The sequence below is a fragment of the Eschrichtius robustus genome, chromosome 13, assembly GCF_028021215.1.
Source record: "Eschrichtius robustus isolate mEscRob2 chromosome 13, mEscRob2.pri, whole genome shotgun sequence".
NCBI lineage: Eukaryota > Metazoa > Chordata > Mammalia > Artiodactyla > Eschrichtiidae > Eschrichtius > Eschrichtius robustus.
The window spans coordinates 26,729,388-26,746,791 of NC_090836.1; the positions used below are offsets into that span (position 1 = coordinate 26,729,388).

Below are 17,404 nucleotides of genomic sequence, written 5' to 3' on the forward strand. Positions count from 1 at the left end.
TGAGACAAAATGCCCAGTTTAATTTTATTTTCAAAACAGGGAAATGAGCATCTGCTTAAGAAAATTACTATGAAGTCCACATATTCCTGGTCTTGTTAATTAATTTATTCTTTGCATTATTAAACCTCATTTCTAAGCATAATTTTACCAAAGATGACCACATTTGCTGAAATACTAAAGACTGCTTATTTGCTTTTGCTTTGTAAGTAGTGTATGAAATTCTTACAGTTGATCAACCATTTGTACAGGCACAGTTACAAATCCCTTTACCCTGTAATTAGTTCTGACATCTATTCTCTTTCAGACTACAATCTAGCTGAAAATGTAATGCTTGGGGCTCTGTGTGGAAATGGGGAGACTATATATAAGATTAAAAGCAATAAAATATGGCAATAAGATTTGAAAATTGAAATCTTCCCTTCTAAGCACTCCTTACTTCCTTTCCTTTCCTGTATTTTTCTTCACAAACCTTACCGCTTTCTGACAGGTTACTTATTTTACATAGTAGGTTTTTTTGTTTGCGTCCTCATGTTGAAAGCAGGGATTTTTGTTATTTTGTTCATTGCTAAACTCCCAATGAACAGGACAGTGTCTCACATATAGTAGGGGGTTCGATAAATATTTGCCAAATGAATGAATGAGCACTCTAATGCTACCAAAAGGAAATAAAAACCATTTAAATTAATAGTCTACTCATATCAAATTGATTCAAAAAATTAGGATAATTTATAAACATAAGAAAAAAATGAATAAACTGATGACTAGTCATTCACTTCTGAAAAATAGAACATTGTATCCAGTACAATCATTTGTAAAGTCTGAATCCCCATAATGGTCAACATCTCTTAGCACATTTTAAGTTCAGTGTTTATAAAAGCAGGGATAGCTCTTCACTAGAAGGTGAAACCCTGTAAATTAACTAAGGTAAGTAAGGTAAAATTTTCAGTCATTAGCTATTTACTTCCATCTTGTAAGCAGCATATTAAATTCTCTCTACAGCCTTCCTACCCAAGACTTTAGCATAAACGCTTGCGTTTCTACAGGAGGGGCCACCTTTCTAGTGAATCATCCTCCTTTACAGTCTTCATTAAAGTTCAAACAACCTATTTAAATAAAAGAGTTCAATCAAATAAAGCTTTTTTTCTTTTTTTAATTTTATTTATTTATTTTTGGCTGCGTTGGTTCTTCGTTGTTGTGCGCGGGCTTTCTCTAGTTGCGGCAAGGGGGGGCTACTCTTCGTTGCGGTGCACGGGCTTCTCATTGCGGTGGCTTCTCTTGTTGTGGAGAACGGGCTCTAGGCGGGTGGGCTTCAGTAGTTGTGGTGCGTGGGCTTCAGTAGTTGTGGCTCGCAGGCTCTAGAGCGCAGGCTCAGTAGTTGTGGCGCACGGGCTTAGTTGCTCCGCGGCATGTGGGATCTTCCCGGACCAGGGCTCGAACCTGTGTCCCCTGCATTGGCAGGCAGATTCTTAACCACTATGCCACCAGGGAAGTCCAAATAAAGCTTTTTAAAAATCCACAATTCTTTCACTTTACTGCATAGTGATCCTTTTCCAAATATGTAAAAGAATGCTGGTACTGAAGATTTTCCAGACCTTTCCACAGCTTTTATGAATGAGACACCATGAACATGGTGCCAGGAATAAGGAGACCTGGGTTCTAACCCTAACTCTGCCACTAACCCAGAAGTGTACTCTTACCAACATATAACGATGACACAACTTCAGGGTTAGGCTATTTGATCTCAATCTTTTCTTAATGTAGCTCTTCATGAGGCAAGATGGCGCCTGAGAATGTATCTTGCTTCCCAAATTATTATCCTATCTTCTTTTGGGTCCACCCCTCTTAACAGAGCCCAGTGTGAGGCAGAAGTGAGGCATCTGAGGGCTCTTTCATTCTGAAAGACCATTAGGCTGGTATGACAGACTGTTGCTAAACTCCCTTACGTTCAATATTTTAGGCGATTCAAAATTTCTTGGGGGCTACCAAAGCAAAACATCCAACTCCAGAAGTAACAAAAGGCACACGTCACCTTTATATTAGAGTAACAGAGCCAGGCAGTATACGCAGTACAATGGTTAAGTGCTTGGGCCCCTGAATCAGCAGACCTAGGTTTGAATCCTAGTTTCACCACTTCCTACTATGTGATCTTGAAGCAAGTTGTTGACTGTCTCTGAGATTCAATCATAAAATGGGTAAAGCAATAGAGGCTTTATATGTAGGGATATGTTTGTAATAAGGATCAATGAGCTAATGTACTTAATGCAGTCAGAAGAGACGCTAGTGCAGACTGGCTTAATAATATTAGCTATTATCAGCAGCATCTCCACAACCAACACTCTCTTGACATGGAGAAGGCTCCACTGGCAGGAAAGATAATGCTTTCCGAAAGCAGAAAAAATGGGTTACAAGGAAGGATAATTACCTTAAGTGAAGCAGTGATGAAAATTTTCAAATTTTTTGACTGAGATCTCAAAGGGGGCAGATATTTATAATGATACACACAAGCATACCTCATTTTATTGCACTTCAAAGATACTGCATTTTTTACAGATTGAAAGTTTGTGGCAACCCTGTGTTGTCAGATGACGGCTAGCGTTTTTTAGCAATAAAGTATTTTAAGATACGTATATGTAAAAAAAATAGACATAATGTTATTCTACACTTAATAGATAACAGTATAGCATAAACGTAACTTTTATATGCACTGGGAAACCAAAAACTTCTTGCTTTATTGTGATATTCACTTTACTGTGGTGGTCTGGAATCAAAACCATAGTATCTCTGAGGTATGCCAGTACTAGACTGAAAGCAAAGGAAACAGCAATGCATATAGTACTGTAACTGTTTTCCTTAATTCATAACACACCATCTTTTTTCCTTTGATGTGTTTGCTATCACTGTAGTTTTCTCACGTGTAGACCTAAATGAATTAGTAATTTTGACACATTTCAGAAACACATTTAAAGGAACACCTTTAGCTGGGAAAATGGTAAGGGTTTCATTCCTTCAGGTTATTAAAAATAGGACAGTAACTATACAAACACAAGATATGCAAATATTACCACATATATATGCATCCCAAGAAACTCCAAGTAGCACAATACTTAGCTTAGTATAGTGTTTAATAAATGAAACCAAGCATTACCATCACATATAATAAAGATAATTTACTAAGTTTTCTTTTTTCCTGACCAATAAAATCATGACAATCATCACGGGAAATAAAGAGGTAAGTACCAAAACTTCCCCAACATGTAGCTCAGCAGATCATATGTTAGACAGAAACATCATACTTTAAAGCCATCTTTCAAGAACTTGCATATTATTATTTGGATTGGGCCATTTAGGTTAAAAGGCATAATTCCACCTGTCTTATTCCCCTCACTGATTCTCTACTTGCCTTCTGACAATTCTGGTGGCTCAACGCCACTTCCATTTTATACACTCAATCTCTACCACAGTCTTCTATCTCATTTGTTGGCCACTGCCTGGCTCCTCCCTTTCCTTCTCTGAGCCTCTTTAATAAAATCACAGATGTTACAGAATGTTAGAGTGTTTTTAAATGAGAAAAGGGGCAAGTGATTCCAAATTGTCCAAGGATCCTAAGCTGGTTAGTGGTCAGGAATGAACTAAATTCCAGAACTGCTGATTTCCAATTCAAAGGCTTCTTTCCAACTTACCATATTCCCTATTAATACTCTCCTTTGAGTTCTTTTCTTGTAAAATCCTTCTTTATTACATTCTTGTGTTCAACTAAAATCAAGACTTCCCCTAAATCCAAATAACTCTTTTCAATTCTAACCATATTCAGATATTTTCTGAGTGGAATCATCTACCATAAAAAACGATATGGTTTACCTTTATTTTTGGTTGTTTTGTAATTTCTGCACTTGATACTTAAAAGTACAAAATGGTGTCATGGGTTGAATTGTGTCTCCCTAAAGGATATGCTGAAGTCTTTTTTTTCCTAATTAATTAATTAATTAACTTATTTATTTATTTTGGCTGCGTTGGGTCTTCATTCCTGCGTGCGGGCTTTCTCTAGTTGCGGCAAGCGGGAGCTACTCTTCATTGCGGTGCGCGGGCTTCTCATTGTGGTGGCTCTCTTGTTGCGGAGCACGGGCTCTAGGCACGCAGGCTTCAGTAGCTGTGGCACGTGGGCTCAGTAGTTGTGGCTCATGAGCTCTAGAGCACAGGCTCCGTAGTTCTGGTGCACGGGCTTAGCTACTCTGCGGCATGTGGGATCTTCCCGGACCAGGGCTTGAACCAGTGTCCCCTGCATTGGCAGGTGGATTCTTAACCACTGAGCCACCAGGGAAGCCCCAAGATATGCTGAAGTCTTAATCCCAGCACCTGTGGATGTTACCTTATTTGGAAAGAGGGTCTTTGCACATGTAATCAAGTTAAGATAAGGGCATTTAGGGTGGGCCCTAATCCAACATAACTGGTGTCCTTACAAGAGGAGAGCAGACACAGAGGGATGGTAGCCATGTGAAGAGGAGGCAGAGACTGAGTTATGTTCCTGTAAGCCAAACAATGCCTGGGGCTACCAGAAGTGGGAAGGGGCAAGGAAGGGTCCTTTCCTACAGGCCTTAGAGCCAGCATGGCACTGCCAATACCTTGATTTTGGACTTCTAGCTTCCAGAACTATGAAAGAATAAATTTCTCTCATTTTAAGCCACCAAGTTTGCAGTACTTTGTTACAGCAGTCCTAGGAAACTAATACAGACAGTGAAGGCATAACTTTTCTAATTCCGTTAGACAGTATTAGCATTATATTTAAAACAGTCATTTAAAATGAAACTATTCCCAAGTGCACATTACTTCAACAAGAGAAAAATATCTAGTCTTCGGATTTTCTTACATGATGGAATTAAAAGTCAAATACTCATTGAGTGTCAATTCATATTTCAAGCAGATTAATTTGGTCTTTGAAAAAGTAATGACTGATAAAATGTTTAATAGTTAAGCATTCCCCATTACAGCACTGCACCCTTCATTCACTCCTTCAACCAACTACTCAAGTGAAGAACATGCTTACTTGTTATTAGCTGGTCCTGTTGCCAAGACATCAGACTGTAACTTTGGAAAGAACCCTTGCTCATATTTGCCTTGACCAATTTTCATATCAAGTAGATGTGGGTGGATTGCAGTGTGATCCATTTTCATCAGTCGTTGCTCAATTGATTGGGCTATAAATTAAATTCATAACATATTAGAGACATTTCATTGGCTAAACTTTAAAAAATAATGCTTCCTCCATTCATGCAGTGATAAGAAACTCAACCTTTCTGATAGTCTGAAATAGATTTTACAAAAGCTCTTCAGAAATCAGTATAATGTTAAGTATAAAAAGGTTAGTTTTAAGTAAATACTAGATAATTAATTTTCATACTATATTCTGCATCTGTCAAAAGCAGGGCAGAGGGGTTAAAAAAAAATCTATAATTTAGTATTGAAACAGTTTCCCTTAAGTGGGAAATTCAATATTCTTAATGAAAATATGGTTCTAAGTACAACATTAAAGAAAATGATGGCAAATAAAATATTTTCCTTGAGCTGAAAGACAAGTAAAGGGAAGAAAAAAGCAAGCACTGTAGCCTTATGTTACTTTATTTCTTTGTGCAAAGATCCATTAAATATTCATGCTTCTCCATTTGTAAAAACAAGGAACTGTGTAAAGTTTATTACCTCACTTTTAGCAACACATTCTCATTAGTAGGAGTCATTCAGGAGTGTTTATTAGATCAAAAGGTATAATGCAGAGAAAAATAAAATAAGCAGGCATTTAGAAAATGTCCAGGGGATAAGAAACTGCCTTTTGAAGAATAAAATAGGCCAGAGTTAAAAGATAGGAATTACTCAACATTTCTATTTTAAAACCACATAAAGTTGAGAGATGTTTCAAAGGCCCAGGAAACAGTGAACTATTTTTCTGGTAAAAAAATCTGATCTTAAATGCTTTTATCAACTGAATTTTCAAGAAAAGATATAATACTTGTGAAGTAAGATTAGGTCTCCCATCCCTTGCCTAGAGACTACTGCAAGGAGAACAAGCAGTAAGTGTGGTTGTGTGATAAACAGAACACACCATGGGAAATGCCAATCTTGGGATTTGAGAGAAGTAAAAAGGTATTTTTACAAATATTTCATAGAATCAGTTTATTTTGCCCCATTCAATACCAGCAGATTGAGTATTGCTGGTTCTTCCCCATATATACTCTAGAAAAATTTCTGTTTTGGACGGGGATGGGTCTGTCCATGACACATTCCACTCTTGTCAAATGGACCTGCTTAAGACCATCTTATGTGAGATCAATGCCTCCCAGCCAGGTGTTTGCATTTGCAGCATTAAGGCACGTGTGCAGAAGGCATTATTACCCTAAACTTCAAAATGTTAGATATCTGTTTTAAGCTTCCCTAATTTTTCTTTATAACTCATATGAATTTATCCACAACTTTTTGAATTTCATTTTATTTTTAATGTGTAACTTGTAACTTCTCGTGAAACACAGTCCATATGTTCTAGGCTGGGCAAAAGGATGTCATGTTTTAATGTGAAATGATATTTAATTTTCAATGATGCCCCCTGACTCTCCACAACTGTATCTATACTCTTAATGTTTCCTAATATTTATAAAACACAATTAACAGATGGTTAGAGAAATAATGCTTAGATTCATGGCATGGAATTCTCTGAAGTCCCTGACAATTTTATGTTCCATGAAATACTACAGAATTCCATCTCTGCCAAAAAGTGCTTCTGTTCTCACAAAAGGAAAAAAGGAAAAGTAGCTTCAGTTTTTCCATTGGATTTAAAATGACAGAAAAAAATCCATCTGATATTGAGTTATTCTCCTTTAGTTAGGAAGCTCTGTAAAAACAAAAATCATGATTCACAATGAATTATTCTAGGGTTCATAAGATTGCCATAGGGAGCATAATGCAATGCTACTTTTCAGTGATTATATCATCAGTGAATACTGAACATTCAGAAATTATTAAATGCCTGCTTCGAGAGATCATGGGGCTGTTGTTAGACTTTCAAGGGTTTGTGCCAAAACTCATTTTCTGTGATCAGTAAGGAATAAGAAAACTCTGCGTTACTAGCAACTTGGTGTCTTTCTGCACAGAAATCATGAGGTTCTGGTGCCACAATATCAGCAGCAGATAGCCTCTGCCTAAAGAGTTCACCTGCAAATCAAAATTCTTTTTAGTTAGAGGCAAAACAGAAACAAAAGCAAAACGACAAAGGACAAAAAAAAAAACCAAGATACACAATAAAATCCAATGTCAACAAAAGAATCCTAGTCTCTCTAGTTTCTGCTGTGGGTGAGGGTGGGGAGGAGACAATTTTACCTGATAAAAGAAATATCTGCACCATTTGTGAGACAGACATACTTACAGCTGACTGCCTCCCTTTACTTTTTTTAAAAATAAATTTATTTATTCATTTTTATTTTTATCTTTGGCTGCATTGGGTCTTCGTTGCTGCGCACGGGCTTTCTCTAGTTGCAGCGAGTGGGGACTACTCTTCGTTGTGGTGCGCGGGCTTCTCTTGTTGTGGAGCACGGGCTCTAGGCACGTGGGCTTCAGTAGTTGTGGCACGTGGGCTCAGTAGTTGTGGCTCGTGGCCTCTAGAGCACAGGCTCAGTAGTTGTGGTGCACAGGCTTAGTTGCTCCGCGGCATGTGGGATCTTCCCGGACCAGGGTTCAAACCCGTGTCCCCTGCATTGGCAGGTGGATTCTTAACCACTGCGCCACAAGGGAAGCCCTCCTTTTACTTTTTAAGAAAGTCTTTGATAAATTAAGTTCCTGGGAGACTATTCCTAATTTAGCCTAATCTCTTTTTCATATATATTAAATCTGTAATGGTACATTTTTGTTGTTGTTGTTGTTCTTAAAGCTCTTTTAATATAAAAGCAGTAAAGAAGAAGGGTTTTGGGTACATATTGTCTGTTTGTCAATGCTTTTTTAATAGCATCATAAAATAAAAGGACTTCATATATAAGCTATAATGGTACATTTTCAACAGTTTATATAATTTCTGTAATGACAGTAGGAGTATAAAACTCTGAGAGGCTGATAGAAAATCTATTTTAATTGAAAAGATTTTCTAGAAGCACACAAATACAGCAATCAGCACTTAACTTCATTTAAAAAATTCTGTCAGGAAGGGAGGAATAAAATTTGCTCAACAAGGCATTATACTATTTACATGGCTATTAAAGCACTGAAAGTCATACTATTCTCTGAATAGGCATAGACAATTTCATTCACTCTACTCCCTCAACTTCTAGAAACACAGAAACAATTGTCACTTCCTAAAGGGGCTCCAAGGATCTATCCTCATAAGTGGGATACAACAGAATGATGTTTCAGCGAGTCATCAGAAACCTCTAAGGCTACACAAGAGACATCATTTATATACTTCTTTCCTTAAAATATGCTACAACTACAGCATCACCACTCCTGTAACTTTGATCTATTTAAAATGAAGTGAGAAAGGCAAGCAACAGAGGCAGAGCCAAGAAAATCCACATTTGCTGCCCCTTTTTGCTCCAGAAAAAAAAAAAACGTTCTCAAATAACTTCTACACGAAGAGGAAGAAATAAAAGGAAGGGGCACTCAAGTGATAGATATCAGTTTATTTGGCAAAGAAAGAGTTAGGAACTAGGTATAAATGTATAAAATTGTGTGGACTGGTACATTTTACATGTTTATTTATTGAATGAACAGCTAATGTGGTAGTGAGACTCCAGGGGCTAGAATCAGTCAAACTCTGGTTCAAATCAGGGCTCTACCAACCACAAGCTATGCAATCACAGCAAGTTACTTAACCTCTCAGTTTTCTCAACTGTAAGATGAAGACAGCAATAAAACAGACAATAAAATGTGTCTATACCCCCTTATTATTAAGATCAAATGTCAAAATGCACGTAAAACAGCTGGTATTATGTCCAACACATAGTATGTACTCAGTAAACACTGACTGTTAATATGATTATTTATTTAATGGACTATATTACACTGCCAGACAAGATTGGCCAAGACTCATAATTCTCTGAGAGAAAAAACTAATGTCAGGGTTGGGAACCTCTAATTTGAATACAAGAATCTAGAGATTTAATTTCAATAAATGAAGCTATTTAAATTAATGGCACCACTAAAGTAAATATACTGTTTTAGTTACGTAAATTAGGCAGCAACTCAAATTTACTATTTTAAATTAATACTTATCTTTCCTTGGATGAAGAGAGAAGAGGTAAAAAGCAAAAAGGCAAAATAAGCAGAAAAACAGAAATTAACATTTTCACAGCAACCTTATAGCTGTATTCCATTCAATTTGTTACTGCTGTTCCTCTTCTGAGGGAAGAGGAATATCAAGCAGGAACAGGACAGACATTAGCTCACAAAACAGAAGGAAACAAAACGATAGAAAGCATCTCTTGATACAGTACAAGGGTTAACCAAGAAGTCTAAAATTGAAAATTAATTCTGTGGTTTATAAGGCCAATGATGTGTAAAAAGATATGATCATGGATTTTAAGTTAATTTTAAAAGGCATAACAAATGTACCTGCTTCTTTTAAAGTGCTGCATTTCTGATATATAGATGTCCTCAAGGTGGGTGCCCTTACATTATACAGTCTTATCTTCTCAATCCGAGAGTCAAAGACTCGAAGCAAAGGATCTTTCTCTTCCCACTGAGACATAATTTTATTATCAATAAAGGTGGCAAACATCTGTGTTTCAATGAAGCGTGAAAGAAATGGCAGGTAAGGTTCTGGCTGGTCAGACAGAAAGGAAGCCTGTAATGAGATAATTAGGCAATTATTAGTGCAAAGAGACCATCTCAATACTACATGATAAATCCAAAAATTATCTGTTGCTAAGATCATTCCTTTTCAATCTTATAACACACAAGACTGATGCTTGAAATTTAAAAATCCTTAAAACTCCACTTTTTCTTCCTATCTTCTAAAGTCATAGAATTTAGGTCACTTAGTTCTTTAGCACTGATCCCACCTTTCAAAATTGATTTACATTCTGGTCCTCATGACCATTATGCAGAAAAAAGGGCATCATTAATGAAAGATGGTGGATCAGTTGCTACATGATCGTCAATCATTCTCTTTACTTACCATTAAATTTGACCCCTTTCCCCAGTGAGCTGTAATTTCTTCTGCTCTCTATTCCTAGCCTGTGCCAAATACCTCCAAGTCATAAGGCATCGAGGTGATTAACCGATACAATAATAAGATATACATAAGCAATAACCTTAAAGAACCCAACAACGTGGTATTTGTGCTTATGGGTAAAATCTTTGGTTCACGGGGATGTTTTCCTAGGCCCCCACAGTTAAAAACTGATGGATGAGCATTAGTTAAAGATCAAACTCCATCCAGACCTGTGCTGAAAGAATAGGTTGGGCCTTAACAACTGAAAAAAGCACTGCCCCATCCAAAGCTAGCCAAGCCTTTGGAAAACATGTACAACCAGCCACATGTTCCTGTTACCAGCTTGTCTGCTTGCATGGAATGGTTCAGTAAATTGTAATCGGTTTCTAATTCAAAGGGTTCATTTTTTTCCTTTGGCTCTTCAGGTCCATGTGTGTAGAGGAATTCTGGCCACAATTTGACACTAGCTAAAATTTGGAAGTGTATTACTATTTCAGCTGTGGGGTTGCTTTTGCTTTTCATTCTTTTGATTAGGTGCAATGTGGCAAAAGCCAGAAGGGGAAAGGTGGAAGGATAAGTTCTGACCTAAGGTTACTCTCCTTAATACTCACTAGCTTCCTCCTAGCATATTTATTTAGGAAATAAATTCTGAAATTTAGGATGCCTTTGAAAAACTTCCTTACAGAAATCCACTTATTCAATTTAAGTGCCTCCATAGTTCAGATGTAGTTACACAAATCCAAATAGCCAAATAAAGGTTCACAGTCATCTCCAGAAATAGTTCACCTCTTCAAAAGATGTTTTACAGATAAATATCAATTTTACTTTTCATAGAGCAAACAGCCTTTTTTCCTAAATGGACCAAATGTCTGGCTTTTGATATTCAGATCCTTGTGGGCTACATCACTTAAGTCAGCAAAGACTTGGCTTGCAGGACTACTATGTGATAGCCCTGTAAATTTTCCTAGTGAAAATGAGATGATTACAAGCCTTCTGGAATCCAACATGAAACTTTCATTTCTCTAGGGGTTATATAAAAAGAATTCCATTTATAGTTTGAAGCTACATAAAGATTAAGAAGGAAGAAAGTACCAGTGCTCGATTTAGATAAGAATTTGAATTGCTCTAAGGATAAATCATGAGTATACACAGATTAGTTCCAAGCTGGCTAGGAAAAAATGTGGAAAAATGGTTAAGCTTAATGAGAACGGAAACTAAGAGCAAGAATACATTTGGAGAGGTGAAAGCTTCTTAATTTGTTAAAGAAGTTTTCTCAAACATAAAGTGCATCAGAAATTAACTGTTAAATGTGGTTTATATAACTCATCTAAAAAAATCTGATGAAATCAGAAAATAATCTTTTATACACCCACCTTTACAAAAATTTTTTATTAATTCTTATTTGTCAGATGCTCCAAGATTGTAGATTAGCCTCTTAGAACATATTAGCCCCTTTGAGCGGTCTTTCATGATACAAAGATACTATTTAGCAAAAAGCCATAACTCATTCTAATAGCAATATCATGCCTCGGCAATCACAGAGGCAAGGGACTGAACTACACCCTAGTGACCTGAAAGAGTTAATGCACACCCCCAAGTGCTTTTGTCTGGAAGAAAAAAAAATTTGGTGGATATGTCCAGAAAAACTGGCAGAAGAATACTCTATAGTAAACCTTAGAAAGAAGCTTCAATTTCAGCAGGACAATCAAAAGTTAGTGTCGTTTTCTGTCTCCCCTTTCCAAAAACTTAGGAACAGAGGGTTAAAGTCATAAAAACTCATTTTTCTCATAAAACCTCACTTTTTCTCTCTTTTGATCCTAAGATGAGATAAAAATTTACCTTCTGAAAGTAAACTGTTACCTTTACATGGGCAAGTTGTGACTTCATTGCAGGATGAAGACAAAATATAAGAATAAGGATTTATTAGAAAAGGAATAGGCCTCATTTAACTAGACTTGATCCTAAAATATGAGTAAATAAAATGCTTACAAGGTGAGATAGTATTAACAGATTTGAAAAACATGGGATTTAAGTTTCATTTCAAACATCTTCAAAGTATAGAAAAGTTAAAAATAAGGTTAAAGGCAATTAAATACATAATTCAATGAGCAGCTTAATGAGCTAGTTGATTTATACTTTCCAGTGAAATTATTTTATATAGTATAAAATACTGGTAAAAAAGAGTTCTTAAAGGGAAAGGAGAGGGGGAAAAATCTGTATTTTAAAAAAGTTAACAAAATCAGTAATGTATAGCCCACTAAGAACCATAAAAAGGGAAACTCTGCTTCTTTTTACTTTGTCAAAGTTCTGCATCTGTTCCCGGTTGGTCAGCCAAGATTCCATGTCCTGGGCAGTCTGAATCACAAACGCTTCATAATCTGCAAACATCTGTGTAAAGCGGTTAGCAAAGACCTCTCGGAGCTGTACGTTGAGCTGGTAGTCCCTTAGTTCTGCCTCTTCACACTGCAGTTTTAAATCTTTTTCTTTTTCACTCAAAGAGGCAGAGAGGTCCATTTTTTCCACGGTCACACCAGTCCGCTTGGCTAGAGCCTGGAGGCGGGCTATGGTTTCGTTGCCCTTCAGTAACTCATACATGCTAATGTTATTAGCAGAGACGTTGCCATTCTTCTTGTCATTGACCAAGTCTTTCAGAACCAGATTCTTTAGCTTGGTGGCACTCTCACTACAACGTAGGCTGCCCTCAGGAGGGATCCCAAATTGAAGAAGAATTTCAGAGAGTTCCTGGATAAAATCTGCTTTATTGGGGAACTGTGGAAATTCTTCAGGCAACTCAATAAAATGGTTGTCAATATCCACAAAACACAAATTAGCCTGAAAGAGGAAAAAGAAATACAAAGGTTTTTAAATTGGGAGATTGGGATTGACATATACACACTATTATATATAAAAGATAACTAATAAGAACCTGCTGTATAGCACAGGGAACTCTATTCAGTGCTCTGTAATGACCTATATGGAAATGGAGTCTAGAAGAGAGTGGATATATGTATATGTATGGCTGATTCACTTTGCTGTACAGCAGAAACTAACACAACATTGTAAATCAACTATACTTCAATTAAAAAATTAATTTAAAAAACTTTTACTTAATAAAATGCTAAAAGTATCAATTAAAAAATACAAAGGTTTTATAGTAATTTTATGTTCTAAAATATTCTTGCCAACTATCATAAACAAAATCAACTATTATAAAGAAAAGGTTGCACTGCCTTTTATGTTAACCTTCTCAGAGTTAAGAGTATTTTATTCTTTAAAAATAAATCTCTGTTGCCAGCATTTTTCCCTATGTGAGGGAATATATAAGTATATATTTAATACATACGAATCATTTCCCCTGGGTCTCATCAGTTTATTATAATCTGGATATAACTCTGTAATACATGGCATCGAATAGGCTTTCCTTAGACAGGTAAAAGCACACAGACTCATAGTACCTTATAAATTAGGCACTGGGTTAAATAAAATGCTTACTGAGCTTGAACTTTCTATGCCATTCCACTGCTCTAACACCATTTATAATGTAAATTAACAATAACTGCTAAAATTTAGCAGCTGTAGTACCCCAAAATGGAATGAAATTGGCAAAGAGCAATCCAGTCCACAGAAAATCCACAAATTTTCACTTTATCTAAAATTAGCTTCAACCTCTTACATGGCAAAACCATTTCAGAAGCCACTGGACAAAGAGCAGGAGGCAGAGAGCGGTGGAGGCAAGTGCCTAGAGAAAGATAAGTGACAAACCCTTGGGTAACTCAGACTTGACTTGAACATTTTTGCGTTGAGGAAAAGAGGAGACAGAAATAGAGGAAATGTTTTTTGAGTTTGTTTACACTCTGGATTTTGAATTGAAAGACTTTTAAATATCTTTCAAATAGATATAGAAAATTCAAGGGGCTAAGTACCTGCCTAAAATTTGGATTGTCCCTCAGGTACTTGATGACAGTATATACAAAGACAGTATTTTACCTTTACTGTCCATACCCTCTTGATCAGAACAAGGTTGTCAGAGTAAAGGAAAACTAAGCTCCTAAACTGGGGAGGAGGAGGAGGGCAAGGTAGTCCATCACATAAAACTGATCCTGACTGCATTAGTAGTTGGACACAAGGCATGGGGTGAAGTCAACAAACAGAATAGGAAGCCTCACCTCATGCTTCCCCATCTCCCCGCCCCTCAACAATGCCCCCAGGTCAGCAAGGAGAGAATTCATACTGTCTTCTGATCCTGAATGCCAAGGTAAGATGAAAAGAGGAGAGCAAACAATTAGGTCTCTGTTATTCTCTCCTTTTTTTTTTTTTAAAGTCAAATTTTTTTAAAAAAATTAATTAATTTATTTATTTTTGGCTGCATTGGGTCTTCATTGTGGCGCCCGGGCTTTCTCTAGTTGCGGTGAGTGGGGGGGGCTACTCTTCATTGCAGTGTGCGGGCTTCTCACTGCGGTGGTTTCTCTTGTTGTGGAGCATGGGCTCTAGGCGTGCGGGCTTCAGTAGTTGTGGCTTACGGGCTCTAGAGCACAGGCTCAGTAGTTGTGGTGCATGGGCTCTGTAGTTGTGGCACACGGGCTTCGTTGCCCCGCCGCATGTGGGATCTTCCTGGACTAGGGCTTGAACCTGTGTCCCCTGCAATGGCAGGCAGATTCCTAACCACTGCGCCACCAGGTAAGTCCCTGTTATTTTTGTTTGATCCCTGTTCTTCATGTTAGATACTGATGAGCAAGAAGTATAGCAAAATTCCAAATTAAGATTGATAAAAACTCAAGATTTTCCACCATCCAAAAACAGAATCAACAGTGATTCTTCAAGCCTAAAATAACCTTTGAATCCAACCCTTTAATTCTGCAGATGAAGAAACTGAGGCCCAAGAAGGTAGGTGACTTCCTGACACCTGTTCCAGGTATGCACTCTCAAACAGCCTGGTAGCTTAAGGGATTTTTTTCTTCTCCATTATGCCTCATCTCCAATGTCAACAGTTTTCTCTAAATAAAGTAAGAGCTGAAGTCACATCTTACTGAAGACAGTAGTGCTATTACAGCTTTATTTAAATCCACATCTTTATATATGTTTCTACAGTCTCTAGAAAGTAGGATATATTGTAAGGCTTAAAGGGAGAAACTAGGTCACCATAATTCAAATGGATGATTCAGTATCTTTAAATACGGAAGAAAAAATTCACTAACTTGCTAATCTAAATGTTAACCAGCAACCTCTCACCACTTACATTTTGTACCGTATCCTTCATTAATGCCTTCCTGCTATCCTTTTCTATACCTCTCCTTCCCCTGTGAAAAGAGAAAAATGATACATTTGGGGAAATTTTAAAGCTTGTTATGCTCATGTAATCACTGCTGAGCCAAAAATGTGCGGCAAGGTGGATGTTCCAGCACCACAGCTATGGGCCTGTCTTCATGTTCCCGCGAGTCTCTCTCATCCTCCTATGCTGACTTACAGGGGCCTGAATTGGGGCTTTGATTATTACAAAGTAGAAATAGGGAATGTAAACTTGTGTTATGAAAATTTATTGAAGAAAAACCAAAAAGCCCTTTTTCTAAAACAGATAAGAACTCCATACAATAGAGTATTCTAAGTCAGTTTCTCACTTTTAATACCATTAAATTAAAAAAAAAATTTTAAGAGCTCAAGAATGAAAAATATACTCAACATCTCAGTCTTATGATGTTTTAGAACTAAATATTTCTTTTTAAAAAAAATTTAATTATTTATTTGGCTGCACCGGGTCTTAGTTGCAGCCCGCGGAATCCTCGTTGCCTCGTGCGGGAACTTCGTTGTGGCATGCAGGCGCTTTTAGTTGCGGCATGTGGGATCTAGTTCCCCCACCAGGGATTGAACCCAGGCTCCCTGCATTGGGAGTGCGGAGTCTTAACCACTGGACCAACAGGGAAGTCCCTAGAACTAAATATTTCTATATTTTTACTGATTAACACTGCCCAGAAGCCTTCATATGTAATTACTTCCAATTGAAAACAACAAACATTCCCTCAAAAGTAGGGGACAAAGACTTGAAGCTTAATGATCTCTTCTGCCATGAAGGCTTCCCATGTTCCTATCCTAAAGGCATCTTGATTTCCTCTGTATACATTCTTAGCTCTTTCATTCCTCTTATTCTTTTTTTTTTAGCCTGTGTTATTGATATTTGTAAATGTCTTATTTTGGAAATCAGAAATCACCTCTTAAAGGTGACATTTTTCTCTAGATGTCTCCCAGTATATTGTACACTAGTAGTGTATGATACAACTATTTGATGAATGAATGAATAAGGCTTAAGGAGATTGCTATTTTGTGGAACCTTAAAAATATAGGCAAGAGGAAGAAGTATCCAGGAATGTGAGTCGAGGGCAGCCCTCTTCATGTTTGGTAAGAGTCCTGGTTTCTCAATGGCTGAAGTTAAGCTGGTATAAGGGTAAGCCAGAGAGGCATATTTAACATTTTCATAACATTTTAGGGCAAGATACGACAAAAAGAAAGTAGCAAAGCAATGCTGTTTCAGTTTTTCCCTAGATTTTTTTGTCTACTGTTCACTGTAAAGATGAGCAAGAATGGTAGAAACTGAGGTACAGTCTATGCAACTAATCCCCAGTGCTACATCCTTCCACCATCACTCTCCCCGCCTCCCCCGACCAAAACAATATAACAAATGGCTACCTGTGCCTATCATTTTGGAATCATGGGGCAAGTGAGTGGGTAGTTAATTATAAGTCTATGTAGTTACATTAGTTAGCTAACAACTAAAATCATGTCTTCTTAAAATAATCATTTTGTAAACTTATTTTCACAACTATTCTAAGCCCTCTCACTATTTTTAGCTATTAGTTTATTTTACAGTTTTCAAGGCAAAGGAGGGTATTACCAGTCACTTTTTTAAAATGACTATTTTTATACCCACTTCCTCCTCCAAATTCTGTGGAGTAGATTATTTCATCTCATTGTAAAATGAAACCAGAGCAAAGTGATATGCTATTAGCCTTTTCTTATAAACCAGTAATGCACTAATGAATACTTTCTATACAGAAGCAGTGCTATTTTCACAGCTGATTCAGGTTATTTCTTATTATTCTACTCTGTGAATACATGAGTATGTATATTTATTAAATAGTGTTGGTTTAGTGAATGAAAAATTAGAAAATCACAGACATTACTGTAAGAGCTTTCAGAATTTTTAAGTTTGTTTATTTTTAGAGTCAGAGGATA

General features: G+C 37.0%; 1 protein-coding gene across 2 annotated transcripts in view; it reads right to left on the reverse strand.

Moving 5' to 3' along the window:
* The window catches only part of DENND5B (DENN domain containing 5B), a 210,181-nt gene that overhangs the window by 53,497 nt on the left and 139,280 nt on the right, over positions 1-17,404 (reverse strand). For both annotated transcript variants that reach the window (XM_068560641.1, XM_068560642.1), the window contains 3 exons: positions 12,476-13,012; positions 9,580-9,811; positions 5,042-5,192 (listed from right to left, as the gene is read on the reverse strand). In XM_068560641.1, coding sequence (XP_068416742.1) covers positions 5,042-5,192; positions 9,580-9,811; positions 12,476-13,012 — 920 coding nt within the window. The remainder of the gene's footprint in view (positions 1-5,041; positions 5,193-9,579; positions 9,812-12,475; positions 13,013-17,404) is intronic.